This window comes from Balaenoptera musculus, chromosome 13 (genome assembly GCF_009873245.2).
Source record: "Balaenoptera musculus isolate JJ_BM4_2016_0621 chromosome 13, mBalMus1.pri.v3, whole genome shotgun sequence".
Taxonomy (NCBI): domain Eukaryota; kingdom Metazoa; phylum Chordata; class Mammalia; order Artiodactyla; family Balaenopteridae; genus Balaenoptera; species Balaenoptera musculus.
In genome coordinates this window covers 14555521-14574954 of record NC_045797.1, presented here as the reverse complement: position 1 = coordinate 14574954, position 19434 = coordinate 14555521, and the positions used below count along the sequence as shown (strand labels likewise).

At 43.3% G+C, this 19434-nt stretch overlaps 1 protein-coding gene across 4 annotated transcripts in view; it reads right to left on the bottom strand.

Moving 5' to 3' along the window:
• ST3GAL5 (ST3 beta-galactoside alpha-2,3-sialyltransferase 5) overlaps positions 1-11522 on the bottom strand; it is a 52003-nt gene extending 40481 nt beyond the window's left edge. Inside the window, exon 1 of one of the 4 annotated variants that reach the window (XM_036873468.1) lies at positions 11334-11522. In XM_036873468.1, the coding sequence (XP_036729363.1) occupies positions 11334-11424 (91 nt within the window). In that variant the 5' untranslated portion in view covers positions 11425-11522. Of the gene's footprint in view, positions 1-10748; positions 10768-10796; positions 10873-11333 lie in introns of those variants that run through there. The other 3 variants (XM_036873469.1, XM_036873471.1, XM_036873472.1) reach the window with 3 other exon arrangements.
• Positions 11523-19434: the final 7912 nt, after the last annotated feature.

Below are 19434 nucleotides of genomic sequence, written 5' to 3'. Positions count from 1 at the left end.
CTAACTCATAGAAACAAAGAGTAGAGTGGTAGTTACCAGGGGCCGGGGGGGGGGGGTGGGAGAAATGGGGAGGTGTCAGTCCCCAGTTATAAGAGTAAGTTCTGGGGATCTAATGCACAGCATGGTGATTATAGTTAATAATACTGTATTGCATACTTGAAAGTTGCTCAGAGAATAGATCTTAAATGTTCTCATCGCAAAAAAAAAAAAAAAAGATAATTATGTGCAGTAATGGATGTTTTAGCCAAGGCTATGGTGGTAATCATTTTGCAACATACACGTGTATCAAGTCAACATGCTGTACAACTTAAATTCATACAATGTTATTTGTCAATTATATCTCAATAAAGCTGAGGAAAAATCCAATTAAAATAAAAGAGCGACTGGATCTGTTTTGTTTTGTTTTTCAAGAAAAGAGGGAGAACATAAGTAACTGTTTGGCTGTTGCCTGTTTCACGGTGGCCAAGTCACCTCTCTGAGGATGTCTGCTAACATGTAAGAAGCAGGTTGGGTGATAATGATGTTACACTCTGCCTGGGAAGCCTCTTTCGTAGGACAGCTGGAGGTCTAGTCTCAACCAGGCAAATGTGTGCATTGGAGCTGGTTGACCAGATACCCGGGGATGACCAGCAGGAGTGACGCCTTCTGGGACAACAGTGGTGGCGACATCAACAGGAAGTTGGAGAAAGAAACTTCCTGTCAGGTGAAACCACACTGAGTGGTCTCTATCCTGTTTTCCACAAAACCAATCTGAAGAGAGCTCGGTGTTGCTGGAAATGATTCAGTAGCAACCCTGCAAAGCGCAGCCACTGAGAGCGCTGGCCTCTGACGCTACACTGGCCGCAGCACCATGACCTGGAGGCTTCTGGGCTTTTAAACTTTATTTCTGGACATAATCTCAAACTTACAGAGAGATTACAAGAAAACTACAAAGAATTCCCCTCACCCAGACTACCCACTTATTACCATTCTACCACATTTGCTTGGTGATTCTATTATATGACGTGCATACTACTTTTTTAACCACTTGAAAGTAAGTCGAGGACACAATGACATTCATCCCTAAATATTTTAGTATTTCCTAAAAACAAGGACATTCCCAGACACAACTGCAGCATTATGATAAAAATCAGGAAATTACTGTGGCTTTCATACTGTTCTCTAATTTAAAGACCTCAGACAAATTTCTTTAGCAGTCTCAATAATGGCCTCGGAGCAAAAACAGGATCACATGTGGCATTCAGCTGTCATATCTTTTTAGCCTCCCCTAATCTGAAACAGTTCCTTTATCTTTCATGACCTTGGCATTTTTTGAAAAGTACAGGCTAATTGTTTTGTAGAATGTCCCTCAGTGGAGATTTGTCCGTTTCTTCATGATTCAAGTTACGCATTTTGGGCAGGAATATCACAGAAGTGGTGCTGGTCTGTCTCGGTGCATTTTCTCAGGAGGCACCTGATGTTGCTTTGTCCCATTACTCGTGATGTTAAATCAATTGGTCAAAGTTGTGTAAGGCAAGTTTAACTACTGTCAAGTTACCCTTTTTCCTTTGTTAATTAATAAATAACTTGACGGGAGATACTTAGAGGCTAAGTAATTACCCTGTTCCTCATCCAATCTACTGGTTTCAGCACCCAGGAGAAGGATAAAATTCTGTGTGAGGTCAAGCAAGGTCAAACTTCAGGCAAAACATCCAGGGCTGGTTGAAGCAGTAGCTGATGAGCAAGAATTAGCATTGAGATTCCTCTATCAGACTTAATTCAAATAACCACAAGGTATGTTCACTCTTCGCTATTAAGAAAAAAACACCTCTAGATTTGCTATTGAGAGTATTCCATGAGTGCCCATGACTATGCTATTTTCTCTTACGTTGAGTCATGCCTGCTGTACACAGCCGTTCATTTACAAGTGCTCAGTGGCAACACCCAGGTTCAGAGGGCTGACACCTAGCCATCCTCACGTGGAGGCCTGGTTCTCCAGGGGCAATGCTGAGGGGTCAGCTCGGTGACTTCTGGGCCGCTATGGCATGGCACAGGGAGCTATATTTAAAAACAAAACTCCAACTCTCCATTGCCTTACATTAAAGCACAGTCAGGTTTAGGAACTCCTATTTGGATTATTCAAGAAACATTAAAAAAAAAAACAACAACTCTGTTATCACAAAGTTAGAAACTTCAGAAAGAACATTTTGAAATCACACACCGGTTGTTACACTACAGTGCAGTGATATCCACTGCTAACATTCTGGTCTATATTCCATCTGCCTTTCCTCTTTGCATATGTATATGTTATCAGGTTTGGGATCATATTACCTATACTAGCCTTCTTCAGGCTGGGTCCACTGGAGATTAAGCCCTACAGGAAAGGATCTGAGTGTCTATTTTCTTTTAAGATTTTTTTTTTTTTGACATGGACCATTTTTAAAGTCTTCATTGAATTTGTTACAATATTACTTCTGTTTTATGTTTTGGTTTTTCAGCTGCGAGGCATGTGGGATCTTAGCTCCCTGACCAGGGATCAAACCGGCACCCATTGCCCTGGAAGGTGAAGTCTTAACCACTAGACCGCCAGGGAAGTCCCTGAGTGTCTATTTTCTTAATTCTCCCAAGGACGGTACATAACTAGAATCACTCCAGAAGCACAGGAGAGAAGTTAATTCATAGTATACAATGGTGACCTTAGCGCATTAGGGCTTAATTCTCTTGTAGAGCCCCAGCTGGGGAGGGCTGGTCTGTACTGTTGTATAATTTGTTTTGTTCACCTAATAATCCTTTAAACAGACATTTAATAAGCATACACCAAACACTGGGAATATAAAGAAAACTAAGACACAGCCTTTCTCTTGAAAGGAAAAACCCAGCCAGGGAAAGCAAAAAATAGTTAAATACTCAAAATGCCAAATAACAGAGGAACCTGGAGCGCCCCGGGCAAGGGACCACTAGCTCCATCAGACAAAATCAAGGAGGCCTCCCTGAGGAGATGATGTGTAAATGGATCCTTGAGGGATAGGCAAGACCTCAGAGACAGAAAGAAGACAGAGCAGGCATTCTGGATGGAAGGAAGGGCATGTCAAGATACCCAGAGAGGGCTGCTCAGGCCAGGTCACAGGGGACCTGGGGGAAAGTGGCAGAAGATGTGACAAAGAAGGAACCAGGCCCTTCCAACTGGCTCCAGAGGAGGAGGCGGCCTTAAGTGGTTCTTAAGCAGGGGGGCAGAGAGCTCACACTGGGATGTAGGAGGCCACGGGACGGAGTGGTCAAGGGGCTGCTGTGACCACCGCAGCCAGGGGTGATGGGGCAGCTGAGCCAGAGCAGGGACGGCGAGATGGGGGCCAACAAGAGCTGTGGAGGAAGAAGAGGCCACAGAACTTGGTGACTGAGCTGGCAGGGGCTGTTCTTGTCGCACCCAGCCAGCCGAGATCCGGCCTGCATAACGAATTCAGGCTGCTAATGGGAGAAAAAAAAGAAAAAAAAAAGCGAAGTATGCAAGAAGGCTACACCAGCTGCCACCATTCCACCATCCACTGAGATGATTTCATGGCCGAGGTGTGGGCACCCATCAAAGAGGAGGAGGCCAGAGGGAATAAGACAGGACACTGGGATAAACTGAGGAAACGGCCCAGAGAACTGCCTGTCCTCCTTGGGCCCCTCCAAGCTCTAACAAAACACCTTACGTAACAGCTCTCTGGCGGTGGGCCTCCACGTGACAGCAAATTAGACATGCAGAATATGCTACAGCAGAGCACGTCTGTGGCAACCTCATGAGTGCCATAAATAAAGCAAAATCTAGAAGCTAACTTTTTAATGGGAGATTTCCCTCTTAATCTAAAGGAAATACAAGTAGTCAGGCTGAATAAATAATACTTAATAGGAGAAAGTGAAAGTCAGCAGAATGAACAGTTAACAAAAGCAACTCTGGGACCCAATGTAAACAAGCTCCAATATGGGGACCTTCCCCCAAACAGGACTATAAAGGGAAACACCAGGTATGAGATGATGGAAAAGTGAGTGTGCAAATTCTAAAATAACCAAGATCCCACCCCAAAAAGAAAGGGGAAGGGTATGGGTTCTTAAGGTTTGGGATTATGAAGAGACATCACCAAACAGGACCTTAGCAATATTCCTCAGGGAGCAGCTGGCTGGTCAATGGGGAAGGGAAGGTGGAGGATTTGACAGGCAGTTTACGCACTGATCTGGTACAGTGGCCCCTCAGTATCTGCAGGGAATTGGTTCCAGGACCCCCCCTTGGATACCATATCCATGGATGCTCAAGTCCCTTATATTAAACGGTGCAGTATTTGCATAGAACCTATGCACATTCCCCTGTATACTTTTTTTTTTTTTAACTTTGCAGTTTTTTGGTTTTTTTAAATTATTTATTTATTTACTTATGGCTGTGTTGGGTCTTCGTTTCTGTGCGAGGACTTTCTCTAGTTGCGGCAAGCGGGGGCCACTCTTCATCGCGGTGCGCGGGCCTCTCACTATCTCGGCCTCTCTTGTTGCGGAGCACAGGCTCCAGACGCGCAGGCTCAGTACTTGTGGCTCACGGGCCCAGTTGCTCCGCGGCATGTGGGATCTTCCCAGACCAGGGCTCGAACCCGTGTCCCCTGCATTGGCAGGCAGATTCTCAACCACTGCGCCACCAGGGAAGCCCCCGTATACTTTAAATCATCTCTAGATTACTTATAATAACACAATGTAAATGCTATGTATGTAGTTGCCAGCATGCGGCAAACTCAAGTTTTGTTTTTCGGAACTTTCAAGAAAGTTTCCGTTTTGAATATCTTTGATCCGCAGTTGGTTGATATGGAGGGCTGGCTGAATTCAATAACACTATTTGTCCTACAGGAACAGAAGAACCATACTAGTCATGTAAAACCCCAAATCCATTAGCAGAGAGTGGTAATGACCCCAGAAAAGGAACTGGAGGGACAGCGAGTGGGAACAACCTGGAGGCTGACAGGCCCCGGCAGTTGAGGGACTTGAAGGAGAGGGAGCAACCGTAGGAGGCAAAGGAAAGTTCTGTGTGGGTCGCTTTAAGCCCAGAATAAGTTAAGCATGTCTGAGTTCCTAAAACTGACAACATGTATTTAGGTCTGTAACAGGCACGGCTAAAACATACAGTTGCCTTTTACGCCCCAATCACATGTCCCTTTTACTCTCTGCTCCCAAAAATTTGGGAAACCAGCACTTGGGCAGGCTCCCAACAGGCGTACTGTCATTCACATAACCCCGTTTTTAATCAGGCAGGGAGTATGTGCCTGGGGGTAGAGCAAGAAGCAACACAGACACAGCCTCTTCTTCTAAAAGCTCTCATCTCATTTTTAAAATCAGACAAGTAGATCTAACACCAATGTAATTATTTTCCTCATTTTTCTTTTTAACTCACTCTGCATTTGACATGAGGGCAGGGTTAGGAGGTATTTTACATTTGGAGGACGTGTGTATGTGTATGTTTGGGAGGGGGCTTAGAAAAGGCTCACCCCCACCCCAGGAAGGAATGGGTAGGACTTGCTGGGGGTGGGGAGACAGGTGCCACCTGAGCAAGGACAGTAGGCACTGAGGGAAGTTTCTGAAGGTCTAGCCCCAGAGGGAACAACGTACCCAGAGGCTGGGAAAGGAAGCCGGTCATGCCATGGTGTGTTGGAATTTTATCCTAAGATAAAAGAAGCAACTGGGGGTTGGGGTGTGGATTTGAACTGGAACTGGAGTTTGGAGAGACCTCTCTTGAGGCAGGACTGGAGATGGGGAAGTCCTTTTGTGAGGCAGGACCAGTGAGGAGGCTGTCATGGAGACCCAGCAGAGTGACAATGCTGTGCCTGGAAACGCAGGAACCTGGACCAGGGAACAGAGCTGCCTCAGCCACCTCAGATCATCCTCTCAGGAGACCTTCTGAGGGGTGGGGTAGGAATGCCCTATGCGCTGCAAAGACAGGGATGCATTTGCCTCGTCTACCCCCTCCAGGCCAGACTGCCGGAGTCTGGATCCCAGGTCTGTCCCCTAGAATTTCCTAGTTTCTTAACCTCCCTGAGCCTCAATATCCTCATCTGTAAAATGGGGATAATAATGGTACCAAACTCATATGGCTTCTGTGAAAATTAAAAGAATATATATATACACACACACACAGACACACACATATACGTAACATGTCTAAAACAGGTAAGGACAAAGTGAGTCAGTAGAGCATTTATCTTTATTTCTGTCCTATGTTTTGTAGCACGTGGGTTTGTTGGGAGGGGGTGGTGTATAAGATTTTCAAGAAGAGCCACCCTCTGCCAACCACAAAACGCTCTTAGATTCCCATGACCCTCGATTCACTTGGCAGATAACTGAACCCCACCACTGTTAGCTCTGACTGTCCTGTTTATCACCACAAATCTCAACATTTACAGGAGGCAAAGACACCATAGTCACATGTGGCTGCTGAGTAATTCAAACATGGCCAGACCAAATTGAGATGTGCTCTAATAAAAGTATAAGATACACACAAGGCTTTGAAGACTTAGTTTGACCAGAAGAATGTAAAATAGCTCAATAACAATTTTTATATTGATTTCATAATATATTATACATGTTGGGTTAACTAAAATATATTATTAAAATTAATTCACCTGTTTGGTTTTTTTTTAATTCCTTCCTTCTAATTCCTTGGATTTATTTTAATTGCTGTGTTCCTAACTTCTTCCTAATTTAGCTGACTAGCTCATTAGTTTTTGACTATTTTCTTGCTAATATGAGTAATTAAGACTGTGTATTTCCCTTTAAATACTGATTTAGTTGCATCCCACAAGCCTTACGTGTACAATTCATTCTACAAGTTTTGATATATATATTTTCATTGTTATTACTTCTTTATCATTCAAATCTAAACACTTTCAAATTCAAATTTTTTAATTTTTAAAATTATATTCTTAAATTGATACATAATTTAGTTTCACTGTGTTCAGAGAACTTGGTCAATATGATACTGATTATTTTAAGTATGTTAGGACTTACTTTATGACCTGGTATATGTTCGATTTTTGTAAAAGTATAATTAATCTTCACTTGCTGGAACTATGTTTTCTATTTAACCAGTTTGATCAAGCTTGTTAATTGTGTTGCTTGTTGAATCAATCCCTTATTGGAAAAAAAAATCCCTTATTGGTTTTTAGTAAGCTTGTTCTATCAATTACTGAAAGAGATATGCTAAAATCTCTCACTATTACGGCAGGTTTGTCAACTTTTTCTGTCATTCTGTCACTTTTTACTTTATACAGTTTGAAGCTGTGTTATTAGGTGCATAAGAGTTAGAAGGTTTTTTTATCTTCCTGGGAAACTGAAACTTTGATCCACCGGTTTCCTTTTAATTTTTTAAATGTAGCTACTAGAAAAATTTTAATTATATACATGGCTTGGGTTATATATCCATTGGACAGAGCTGGTCCAGAGGAAGAATAAGCAAGAAAACCAGCTACCAAATCCTGGGTGACTAAGGACTTGACTGCAGAAAATGACAAGCAAAGAGAGGAGAGTACTGGTAGCCCTGTAAAAGTACCACAACTCTGTCCTCCTCTCTTGCTGCTGAAGTCTAGATTGGAAATGAGAACAAGACGTTTGTGAAAAGCAGAAAGGAGTTGATGAACTCAATACATATAAGCCTTTAATTATGAAAATGACACCTAGTCTTAAAGGCAGACTTCAGAGGGCTTCCCTGGTGGCACAGTGGTTAAGAATCTGCCTGCCAATGCAGGGGACACGGGTTTGAGCCCTGGTCTGGGAAGACCCCACATGCCGTGGAGCAACTGAGCCCGTGAGCCACAATTACTGAGCCTGCGCGTCTGGAGCCTGTGCTCCGCAACGGGAGAGCCCGCGACAGTGAGAGGCCCGTGCATCGCAATGAAGAGTGGCCCCCGTGCGCCGCAACTGGAAAAAGCCCTCGCACAGAAACGAAGACCCAACACAGCCAAAAAATAAATATAAATTAATTAATTAATTTAAAAAAAAAAGGCAGACTTCATGTTCAAAACACAACCTACTATTCCATCAAAACAAATTTGTTATTTGTATCAATTTTTCCCTGTTTGTTTTTTTTTTTTTTTTAATCAAAGCTTCTTTCTTTCTTTCTTTCTTTCTTTATTTTTGGCTGTGTTGGGTCTTCGTTTCTGTGCGAGGGCTTTCTCTAGTTGCGGCGAGTGGGGGCCACTCTTCATCGCGGTGTGCGGGCCTCTCACTATCGCGGCCTCTCTTGTTGCGGAGCAGAAGCTCCAGACGCGCAGGCTCAGTAGCTGTGGCTCACGGGCCCAGTTGCTCCGCGGCATGTGGGATCTTCCCAGACCAGGGCTCGAACCTGTGTCCCCTGCATTAGCAGGCAGACTCTCAACCACTGCACCACCAGGGAAGCCCTCCCTGTTTAAATTAATCAAATCATACCACCTGATTCTGAACTATTAATTCCAGATATTTAAAACTTGAAAAGGGGAAGAATTCATGGGTATAAGGAGTTGATGAACCATCCAATAACTTAATCCTGGATATTTTTCCACACTCTAAAGCGGAACAAAAATGTCTTGCTGAGTTTGGAAAATCTGTTGAACAGTAGTATACTTATGCCTACTTTTCTAGTATGTATGCTATACTTAGAAAAACAAAGAAAAAGCTGTCCAGGTAAGAAAAGCCTGGTAGTGTCCTTGTACCCCTCTAACCTCGTTTTTCTCCTGCTCCCCTATACATCTTCCTCACTCCCCCCCTGCACATGTGCTCAAGCTGGGTCTCTCTCCCCGGACAGCCTGCGTGTCACCAACCACAGTCATGGATCCCTCCCACACTAGGCCAGTGATTCACCCACTTCTGGATGCCTTTGCTAACTTATATCCTTCATACTGATCCAGCCCTTTCTTCTCCTTCCTCAGCAGTTAGGGAGTTCGTACCATCATTAATGTGTGTATACTCCCAGTTGCTTTAATTCTGCCAAGGCTTCCCAGCTAGACCAAAAACACAGAGCATGCTCTCTGGGAGTGTCTCCACAGGCAATTCAGATTCAATCGATTAAATCCCTTCTCAGGAGCTAGCAAGATGTGGAAAGTGAGGCTTGACCCTCTTCCAAGACTCCCCCTTCTGCCCTCAGCACCTGGATGACTCCCACAGAGGACCCAGAACCTTTTTTACTGTCCCATTCACCTCCTAAGAGCCAACCTGCTAGATAAACTCCTGCCAAACAGACCAGCAGGGAAAGCAGGGAAGGACTGAAGGAGGCATATCAAAGAACAAAGGGTTTGTTCTTATCCTGCCTTGAATATAGTCTTAAAATTCAATACTATTACTCAGCCATAAAAAAGAACGAAATAATGCCATTTGCAGCAACGTGGATAGACCTAGAGATTGTCATACTAAGTGAAGTAAGTCAGACAGAGAAAGACAAATATATAATATCACTTATATGTGGAATCTAAAAAAATGGTACAAATGAACTTATTTACAAAACAGAAATAGAGTCACAGATGTAGAAAAGAAACTTATGGTTACTAAGGGGGATGGGAGAGGGATAAACTGGGAGACTGGGATTGACATATACACGCTACCGTATATACAACAGATAACTAATAGGGACCTACTGTATAGCACAGCGAACTCTACTCAGTACTCTGTAATGACCTATATGGGAAAAGAATCTAAAAAAGAGTGGATATATGTACATGTATAACTGATACACTTTGCCGTACAGCAGAAATTAATACAACATTGTACATCAACTATACTCCAATAAAAATTAAATTAAAAAAATTCAATACTAATCTATTGTGGTAATATGAAACAATGTGGCAGTCTGTGCCAAAATTATAAGCATTTTCAAAATAGGTAGTCATAAATGTGCATTTTTAGAATTTCTGCCTGTTGGCCCTCTCCGTCTTCTACAAACACCTTCATGCCTTCCCACCTCACCCTTTTCTTTTCTCGCCTAGAGGAAGATACAGCTACTAATCATAACCAAGGTTCATTTCATCTTACAGAAACAGCGGCACTCAGACAACGGACAGACACATGAAAAAGCTAACGACATTCCAGTCACAGGGCTCTGCCAGTTCTCTTCAGTCTCTCCTTGTCCCAGCACTGACTGCAATTTAGGTGATCCCCTGGCTCTACGACTAGAAATTTAAGACATTCTTCTAAACCATCAAGTTCTCAGGATTATGTGAGTGAAACCACAACCCATCCTGACAGTTTTGAGTTTGTGCCCCTTCACTCAACACACAAGATTCCTCTTCCAGGTTCAGGATAGCGCACTCTTCTGTGGAAGAGGATTACCAAGAGGAGGGCTCCGCTTAACACCAGAGGGCAGGAGATGCGTCTCCTTTCTCTTTGTAATCCCAACACCCAGCACGGTGCGTGGCCTAATGAGCAGGCAAACCGAGGGTACCAGATGAAAGGTAGCAGGTAAAACCATTTTCCCTTTTAAATGAACAATACCTAATGAAGCAACGTCATAAACATGAATTAAGACATGAGGACATAAATTTGTCTTTCAAGTCAGCTAATGATTCTGCAGGACCCTCTTCATTGGTGAACACATTTTGCAGTCAGAACCACAGAACCAGGGGCCTGAAAGGGGCCTTGGCCATCAGCAGGTCAAGCCTCCCAGTACAGATCAGGAGATGGAGTCCTACAGGGGGATCAGTGTCCGCCAAGGTCACCCACCTGATGTGGGGTTGGGCAGGACCCCCCGCCTCTTCCTATTCGAAGATGCTCCCCGAAAATCTTGCATTACTTACACACTAAAGGCTCATACGAATGCACGCCCACGTCAAGCCATTGCTTACAATTCAGGAGAAACCAAAGGTCACCAAAACGCGTGGGCTGGCCGCAGAGAAGGAGCAGGGAAGATCACTGGCGAACTTCTACCTGCAGACACCGCACGCCTTCCCGATGGATGCAAAGGTCAGTTTCCGGAGCTGCTAGTCATAGGGTCCCCCAATTCTGTCCCGGGGAAATGAGTTAACTCGGCTCTCCCGGGCTCGGAAGCTTCCAGCAATGAATTAAACCCCAAGTCGATGTGAAAGACTGAGGGGAAAGGGACACCGTGCCTGGACCCCACGTCCCGGCCGTTCACCCCTCCGCCTCCACCGCGTCCACACTTGAGCGGGCCGCGGCGCCTCCCGCCGGTCCACTCCGAGCGAGGCCACGACTCCCAACCCGCGCCCCCGCCAGGCGCGTTTGGGGGAACCGTGCCCTGGGCGCTGCCCGCGGGGGCTTGGGCGGAGTCGCCGGGCCCAGCCACGCGGGGGCAGGGACGGATCTGCGCCGCAGCCCCCGGCCCGCGGGCCCCGCTACGCAGAGGAGGGGGCTGCGCCACGTACCTCGACCGGCAGGTGCCGCCGCCGCCACCGCCGCCTTGGTCCGCGGCTGCAGGGGACGCCGCTCCACGCCGCCCTCCGCCTTCGTCCGCATATTAGGGAGCGGGCGCCAGCCTGCCACCAGTCCTGGGCCCGGCGCCCCGGCCCGCCCCCTGCGCCGCGCTAGCGCCCATTCAGTCCCAGACCGTCCGCTCTCCAGCTCAGATGCGGAGGAGGGGCGTGGGGCGGGGCCTGGAGTCACGAGGACACGAGAACCAATCAGAGCGCGCGAGGGCCCCAGAGGCTGCCCTGCTCCACAGACGCTCAATCCTCCACCCTGCGGGGTTAGGGGAGCTGGGCACCCCCAGCCAGACGCCCGTAGCTGGAAGCGCGCTTGGCTGTGTGCTGGCCCGGGCGAGGGTCCTGGGCACCCACCGCCCTCTGGATCTCTGCGTGCGGTTAGATGGCGAAGGAACAAAAGGTGTTTATAGGCTGGTTATAGGCTTTTACTGCACAGAGGACTCGTAGATGCGGAGCCGCTGAATGAAGGGGCTTTATGTAGTCACGTGCTTTATTCTCTAGGACGGACCCGCAGGCAATACTGGTTTGGATCCTGGAGCCCTCGACACAACGAGAGCAGCCTGAGTGTGTCTGGGCATTTGCCGAACAGCTTTCTGTTGTTCCACGTATCAGAAAAAATCGAGGGAGCACTAGTTTCACAGATGGGTAATTGAGACCCAGAGAGCAGAAGTGAGTCACCCTAAATCATTAGGGCATTTAGTGGCAGAGCCAGGATCAGAACCTGTGCTTGGAGCGCCCATCTCCATAACTCTGGAGTCCCCCTCGATTCTGGAGCGGAAGTGTCATACAATTTTTAAAAGTGTGAATATTAGTGAACCCCCAAATTCAGGAATTAAGAGGACTTGAAAGCACGGATATGTTATTTCTTTAACACAGGCAGGTGTGTATAATGCGCCTGGGACATTTCTGTGCCGCAGGACTTGTTGACTCTTCAGTAAAGTCAGTGAAGTTGATCTGCTCTCATAGTTTCCTTTCGGGTTGGTGAGCACAGAGTATCGCAGTCGTGTGCCCGTGATACCGGTTCCAGTTCCCGTTTGAAAAAGAAGATCCTAGACACGGAGCAAAATATATTTGCGTACACCGAGAGTCTTGTCACTCTTTTTTGTGCAACAGCTTGCACACGGTTTGTATGTGTTCTTCCCCTGGTGGGGGCAGGGGTGCTGGGGAAAAAAAAAATTGTTGTATCTGGGTAACAAAATCAGGAGGGAAATCTCGGAGAGGAAGGGGTGGAAGGACTCTGCCTTCACACCTTTCAAAGGGATTTTGCAGTAAAAATGTTTCTGGATTATTTTAATTTGAAGACACATGAGCATTTTGAAAATGTTGGAGGAAAAGCTGTCACTAGGAGATCTAAATCCAGTGTGTTGGCCAAAGCTGGCCAACAGAGCAGCAGCCTAGCTCTCTGTTGTCTCTGGGGTCAGTCACAGCTGCAAGGAAAATGCTGAGCACCTCACCCCCTCTCTCTTGGAGACCAGCAGAGGCCTGCCTGATTATCAGATACTCTTTACCTCTACTTGCCTCAGCGGCTTTCCCCCTTTTCTCCCAGATACTCCTTGTCCATAAAGCCAGGCCTTGTTTGAAAGTATTTATTTAGAGCAGGAACAGCTGACCTTCCAGTCAATCCACCACTAGCAGAACCATGATGAGGCCTGATCACCACCACTGTCCTCTCCTGGGCAGGACCCTCATCCATCCACCTCCGCATTTCAGCCAGCCCTGAGGCAGGCATGGCCCAGACACCCTTTATGGCTGGCATGGGGGTCAACAGTACTCTGGCTTGGAAGGTAATGAGAGAAGCTGACCCACTTGTGCAACAAGACAAGCCAGTGCCCTAAACATCCTTTCCACTGCCTTCAGGGTCACCCTTAGTTACTTTTGGCCGTGCCACAGGGCATGCAGGATCTTAGTTCCCCGGCCAGGCATCGAGCCTGCGCCCCCTGCAGTGGAAGCGCGGAGTCTTAACCATTGGACTGCCAGGGGAGTCCCCGCCACCCTTAGTTACTGTTCAGGGTTAAGACAGAGATCCCCAAACGGTAGATGAGAATCAGCCACTGGATTTCAAAGCCTCAACTAGAATCTCTTCAAGTCAGTGACTGGTCTCCGAAAAGCCTTTGGATCCTGACTAGCAAAATGGTGGGGCTATTTGTGAATCTGGGACAGCACCCATGATTTTGTAATTCGTTAGTTCCTTAGGCTCATTACTTTGGTCATTCTCCTAGCAGGCACTGCCCCCAACATCCATCCCATCTTCCCCCTCTGTGATGCAACATACGGTTTAGGTAAGTCTGCCCCACTTTTAGCTCTATGACTGGGCTGCAACTGGTCTAAGTCGGTGGTTCTCAAAGTATGGTCCGCAGACCCTTGGCTGGGGGGCGGGGGGACGGGGGTGGGGAGCGGATCCCTGAGGACCTTTCAGAGTATCTCTGAAGTCAAAATTATTTCATTATAATCTAAGACTTTATTTACCTTTCTCACTGATGGTGCAAAAGCAAAGGTGTGCAAAAGGTGTGCAACTGTAGTAGTATTTTCACCACCACACATTCATGGTAAAAAAAAAAACGCGATTTCATTTAAGAATGTTCTTGATGGAGCAGCAAAAATGTGATTACCTCATTAAAATCTCAATCTCTGGGACTTTCCTGGTGGCACAGTGGTTAAGAATCCGCCTGCCAATGCAGGGGACACGGGTTCGACCCTGGTCCGGGAAGACCCCACATGCCACGGAGCAACTAAGCCCGTGAGCCACAACTACTGAGCCCACACGCCTAGAACCCATGCTCTGCAACAAGAGAAGCCGCCACAATGATAAGCCCACGCACCACAATAAAGAGTAACCCCTGCTCACCACAACTAGAGAAAAGCCGCACGCACCAACGAAGACCCAATGCAGCTAAATAAATAATTTAAAATTTAAATAATTAAAAAAAAAATCTCAATCTCTCTTGAGCACACACCTTTTAGATATTTTATATGGCAAAATGGAAACTGCACATAAAACACTTTTGCTGCAAACTGAAGTATGATGGTTGTGTAAGGAGAAGCACTCGTGCAATCATTTGAGTTGCAAGCTGAACTAGCTGGTTGGTTTTTGTTTTGTTTTTTTCATGGAACAGCATACTTGCTTGAGAAAACAGCTGACCAATTATGGTTATTTCAACTTGGGTATTTGGTAGACATTTTCTTGAAAATCAACTAAGCAATCCTGTCTCTTCAAGGACAACAACTGACTACTTGTTGCCAATGGTGAAAAAATTCCAGATTTCAAAAGGGATTTGGAATTTTGGAAAACTTGTATCATCATCAGCTTGACAGCTTGTCAGTATTTCAAGACTTTTCTGATGTGATCAATGGTAATATAAATGAAGGTGATTTTTGGATATTGGATAATGTATTGTGTGCCAATATTTGGAAGACCTGCATTTACTCAGTGAATCGATGTTTTCCAAATGGTTAATGCATGATGTTACAAAATCATGTATGGGTAAAAGATCCGTTTTAAACGCAAGGCAGACAATGTGTTTTATTTTATTTTATTTATATTTTAATATAAAACAGATTTTACTTGTTTATTTATTTATTGGCCGAGCCACGTGGCATACGGGAATCTTAGTTCCCCAACCAGGGATTGAACGCCTGCCGCCTGCAGTGGAAGCACGGAGTCCTAACCACTAGACCGCCAGGGAATTCCCCAGTGGATTTTAATTTAACAGTATGAAAAGTTCATAGATAAGGTTTCAGATTCTACAATGCAACAAACTTTTAAGAAATCACCTCTTGTAGAGTTTTGGTGTACTATCAAAGAAGACTATCCACAATTATCTTAAAAGGCTATTAAAATACTCCTCGCTTTTCCAATTACATGTCAATGTGAAGCAGGTTTTCTTCACGTACTTTAACCAAAACAATTTGCAACAGACTGAATGCAGAAGCAGATATGAAAATCCAGCTTAATTCTATTAAGCCAGACTTAAAGAGACTTGCAAATATGTTTTTTTAAAAAACCATTCTTCTCACCATCTTTTTGTTTTGGAAAACGTAGGCTTTTTTGCCAACATATTAACATGTAATTTTATTATTTTTTATGAATTATTTTATTATTTTTAAAGAATTTAATTTTTTCTTCCAGTTTTATTGAGATATACTTGACATACAGCACTGTATAAATTTAAGATGTACAGCATAATGATTTGACTTACATACATCATGAAATGATTATCATAATAAGCTTAGTGACCACCCATCATCTCATATAGATACAAAATTAAAGAAATAGAAAAAAAAATTATTCCCTCATGGTGAGAACTCTTAAGATTTATTCTCTTAACAGTGTTCATATATAACATACAACAGTGTTGATTATATTTATCATGTTGTACATTACATCCCTAGTACTTATTTATTTTATATCTGGAAGTTTGTACTTTTTGACTGCTCTCATCCAGTTCACCTCCCCCCCCATCCTCTGCGTTTGGTAACCACAAGCCTGATCTCTTTTTCTGTGAGTCTGCTTGTTTATTGTTTGCTTGTTTTTAAAGTATAATCAACCTACAACACTATGTTAGTTCCTATTACACAATATAGTGGTTCAATATTTCTGTACATTTCAAAATGATCACCATGATAAGTCCAGTTACAATCTGTCACCGTATAAAGATATTAAATAATTATTGACTATATTCCCCACACTGTACATTTCATACTTGTTACTCATTTATTTTGCAACTGGAAGTTTGTATCTCTTAATCACCCTCACCTATTTCTTTCCTCCCTTCACCTCTCTTCCCTCTGGCAAAAACCTGTTTGTTCTCCATATCTATAACTCCATTTCTGTTTTGTTATGTTTGTTCATTTGTTTTTTAGATACCACATATAGGTAAAATCATACAGTCTATGTCTTTTTCTGTCTGACATTTCATTTAGCATAATACCCTTTAGGTGCATATATGTTACCGCAAATGGCAAGATTTCATTCTTTTTTTTATGGCTGAGTAATATTCCAGTGTGTGTGTGTGTGTGTGTGTGTGTGTGTGTGTGTGTATCTCACATCTTCTTTACCCATTCATCTATTGATGGGCGCTTAAGTTGCTTCCATATCTTGGCTATTGTAAATAATGCTGCAGTGAACATAGGGGTGCATGTATCTTTTTGAGTTAATATTTTCATTTTCTTCAGATAAATATCCAGGAGTGGAATTGCTAGATCATATGGTAGTCCCATTTTTAATTTTTGGAGGATTCTCCATACTGCTTTCCATAGTGGCTGCAACAGTGCACAAGGGTTCCCTTTTCTCCACACCTCTGCCAAAATTTGTTATTTGTTGTCTTTTTGATGATAGCCATTCTGGCAGGTGTGGTGGTATCTCTTTGTGGTTTTAATTTGCATTTCCCTGATGATTAGTAATGCTAAGCATCTTTTCATGTGCCTATTGGCCATTTGTGTTTCTTCTTTGGAAAAATGTCTATTTAGATTCTCTGTCCATTTTTTAATCTGCTGTTTGTTTTCTTGATGTTGAGTTGTATGAATTCTTTGTATATTTTGGGTATTGACTCCTTATTGGATATATCGCTTGCAAATATCTTCTCCCATTCAGTAGGTGACCTATTCATTTTGTTCGTAGTTTCCTTTGCTATGCAAAAGCTTTTTAGTTTGATGTAGTCCCATTTGTTTATCTTTGCTTTTGTTTCCCTTGCCTGAGGAGACATATCCCCCGCAAAATTACTAAGACTGAGGTCAAAGAGTATACTGCCTATACTCTTTGACCTTTCAGGTTTTACATTTAAGTCTTTAATCCATTTTGAATTTATTCTTGTGCATGGTGTGAGAAAGTAGTCCAATTTGGTCCTTTTGGGTGTAGCTGTCCAGTTTTCCCAACATCATTTATTGAAGACGTTCTTTCTCCCATTATATATTCTTGCCTCCTTTGTCAGAGATTAATTGCCCATATAAGTGTGAGTTCATTTCTGGGCTTTCCATTCTGTTCCATTGATCTATGTGTATGTTTTTGTGCTAGTACAATACTGTTTTGCTTACTGAAGGTTTGTAATATAGTTTGAAATCAGGGCGCATAATACCTGCAGCTTTGTTTTTCTTTTCCAAGACTGTTTTGGTTACTTGGGGTCTTTTGTGTTTCCAAACAAATTTAAAAATTATTTGTTCTAGTTCTGTGAAAAATGCCATTGGTATTTTGATAGTGATTGTGTTGAATCTGTAGATTGCGCTGGGTAGCTTGGTAAGTTTAACAATATTAGTTCTTCCAATCTATGAGTATATCTTTCCATTTGTTTGGGTCATCTTCAGTTTCATCAGAATCTTATAGGTTTCCAAGTAGAGGTCGTTCACCTCCTTAGTTAGATTTATTCCTATGTATTTTATTCTTTTTGATGTGATTGTAAATGAGATTATTTTCTTAATTTCTCTTTCCAATAGTTCACTGTTAGTGTATAGAAATGCAACAGATCTCTGTGTATTAATTTTGTATCCTGAAATTTTACCAAATTCGTTGATGAATTCTGGTAGTTTTTTGGTGGGATCTTTAGGATATTCTGTGTATAGTATCATGTCATCTGCAAACAGTGACAGTTTTACTTCTTCCTTTCCAATTTGGATTCCCTTTATTTATTTTTCTTGTCTGATTGCTGTGGCTAGGACTTCCCATACTATGTTCAATAAAAGTGGCAAGACTAGGCATCCTTGTCTTGTTCCTGATCTTAGAGGAAATGTTTTCAGCTTTCACCATTTAGTATAATGTTAGCTGTAGGCTTGTTATATATGGTCTTTATTATGTTCAGGTATGGTCTCTCTATACCCACTTTGTTGACAGTTTTTATCAAAAATGGATGTTGAATTTCATCAAAAGTTTATTCTGCCTCTATTGAGGTGATCATATGATTTTTATTCTTCAATTTGTTAATGTGGTGAATCACACTGATATATTTGTGGTTATTGAACTATCCTTGAACCTTTGGGATAAATCCCACCTGATCATAATGTATGATACTTTTAATGTATTGTTGAGTTTAATTTGCTAGCATCTTGTTGAGGATTTTTGCATCTATGCCCATCAGTGATATTGGCCTGTAATTTTCTTTTTTGTGTGGTGTCTTTCTCTGGTTTTAGTATCAGGGTGATGCTGGCCTCACAGAAAGAGTTCGGAAGTATTCCTTCCTCTGCAATTTTTTGGAATAGTTTGAGAAGAATAGGTGTTAACTCTTCTCTAAATGTTTGGTAGAATTTACCCATGAAGCTGTCTGGTCCTAGACTTTTGTTTGTTGGGAATTTTTTGATTACTGATTCAATTTCATTGCTGGAAATTGGTCTGTTCATATTTTCTATTTCTTCCTGGTTTGGCCTTGGGAGATTGTACATTTCTAGGAATTTGTCTATCCTTCTAGGTTGTCCATTTTATTGGCATAAAATTGTTCATTGTAATCTCTTATGATCCTTTGTATTTCTTAGGTGTCGATGAATTTAATTTCTAATTTGGCAAGTATCAATAGATAAAATCTCCATTAAAAAGATTCTTTGGTCTCCTCGTTAATTTCTGTGAGTGTAAAGGGGTTCTGAGACTATAGTTTAAGACCCACTGGTTTCAACCACCCATAGTTGTCTCATCCTCCTTGCCACTAGGATTGGTTTATGGGTGGCCATAGGGACAAGACTGATGCAATCAGAGGAGATCCCAGGAATTTATCAAGTAGGGAGAAAGAGATGCTCTCATAACCTGCTAGACAGGAGCCAGGCAATACGTAGTCTTAGAAATTGCTGATAAGGCAGCCAAGTAAGAAGAACTTACCTTAAGAAGAAAATAATGTTGTGGAGAAAGCAGAGAGAGAGGTTAGAAAGAAACCATTTCCTTTTTGACATTTTGAGCCACTTGATCAAACCAGACCTGCAGCCCATCCTACTTCTACACATTCCAGTTTTATGAGCCAATGAATTCCACTGTGGTTAAACTAGCCAACCTCAGGTGCCACAATTGATGCATTATGTACCTGTTTGTGTGTATTTCTTTTTTTCCTCAACAGGTGCCTAAGGCCTCAGGATA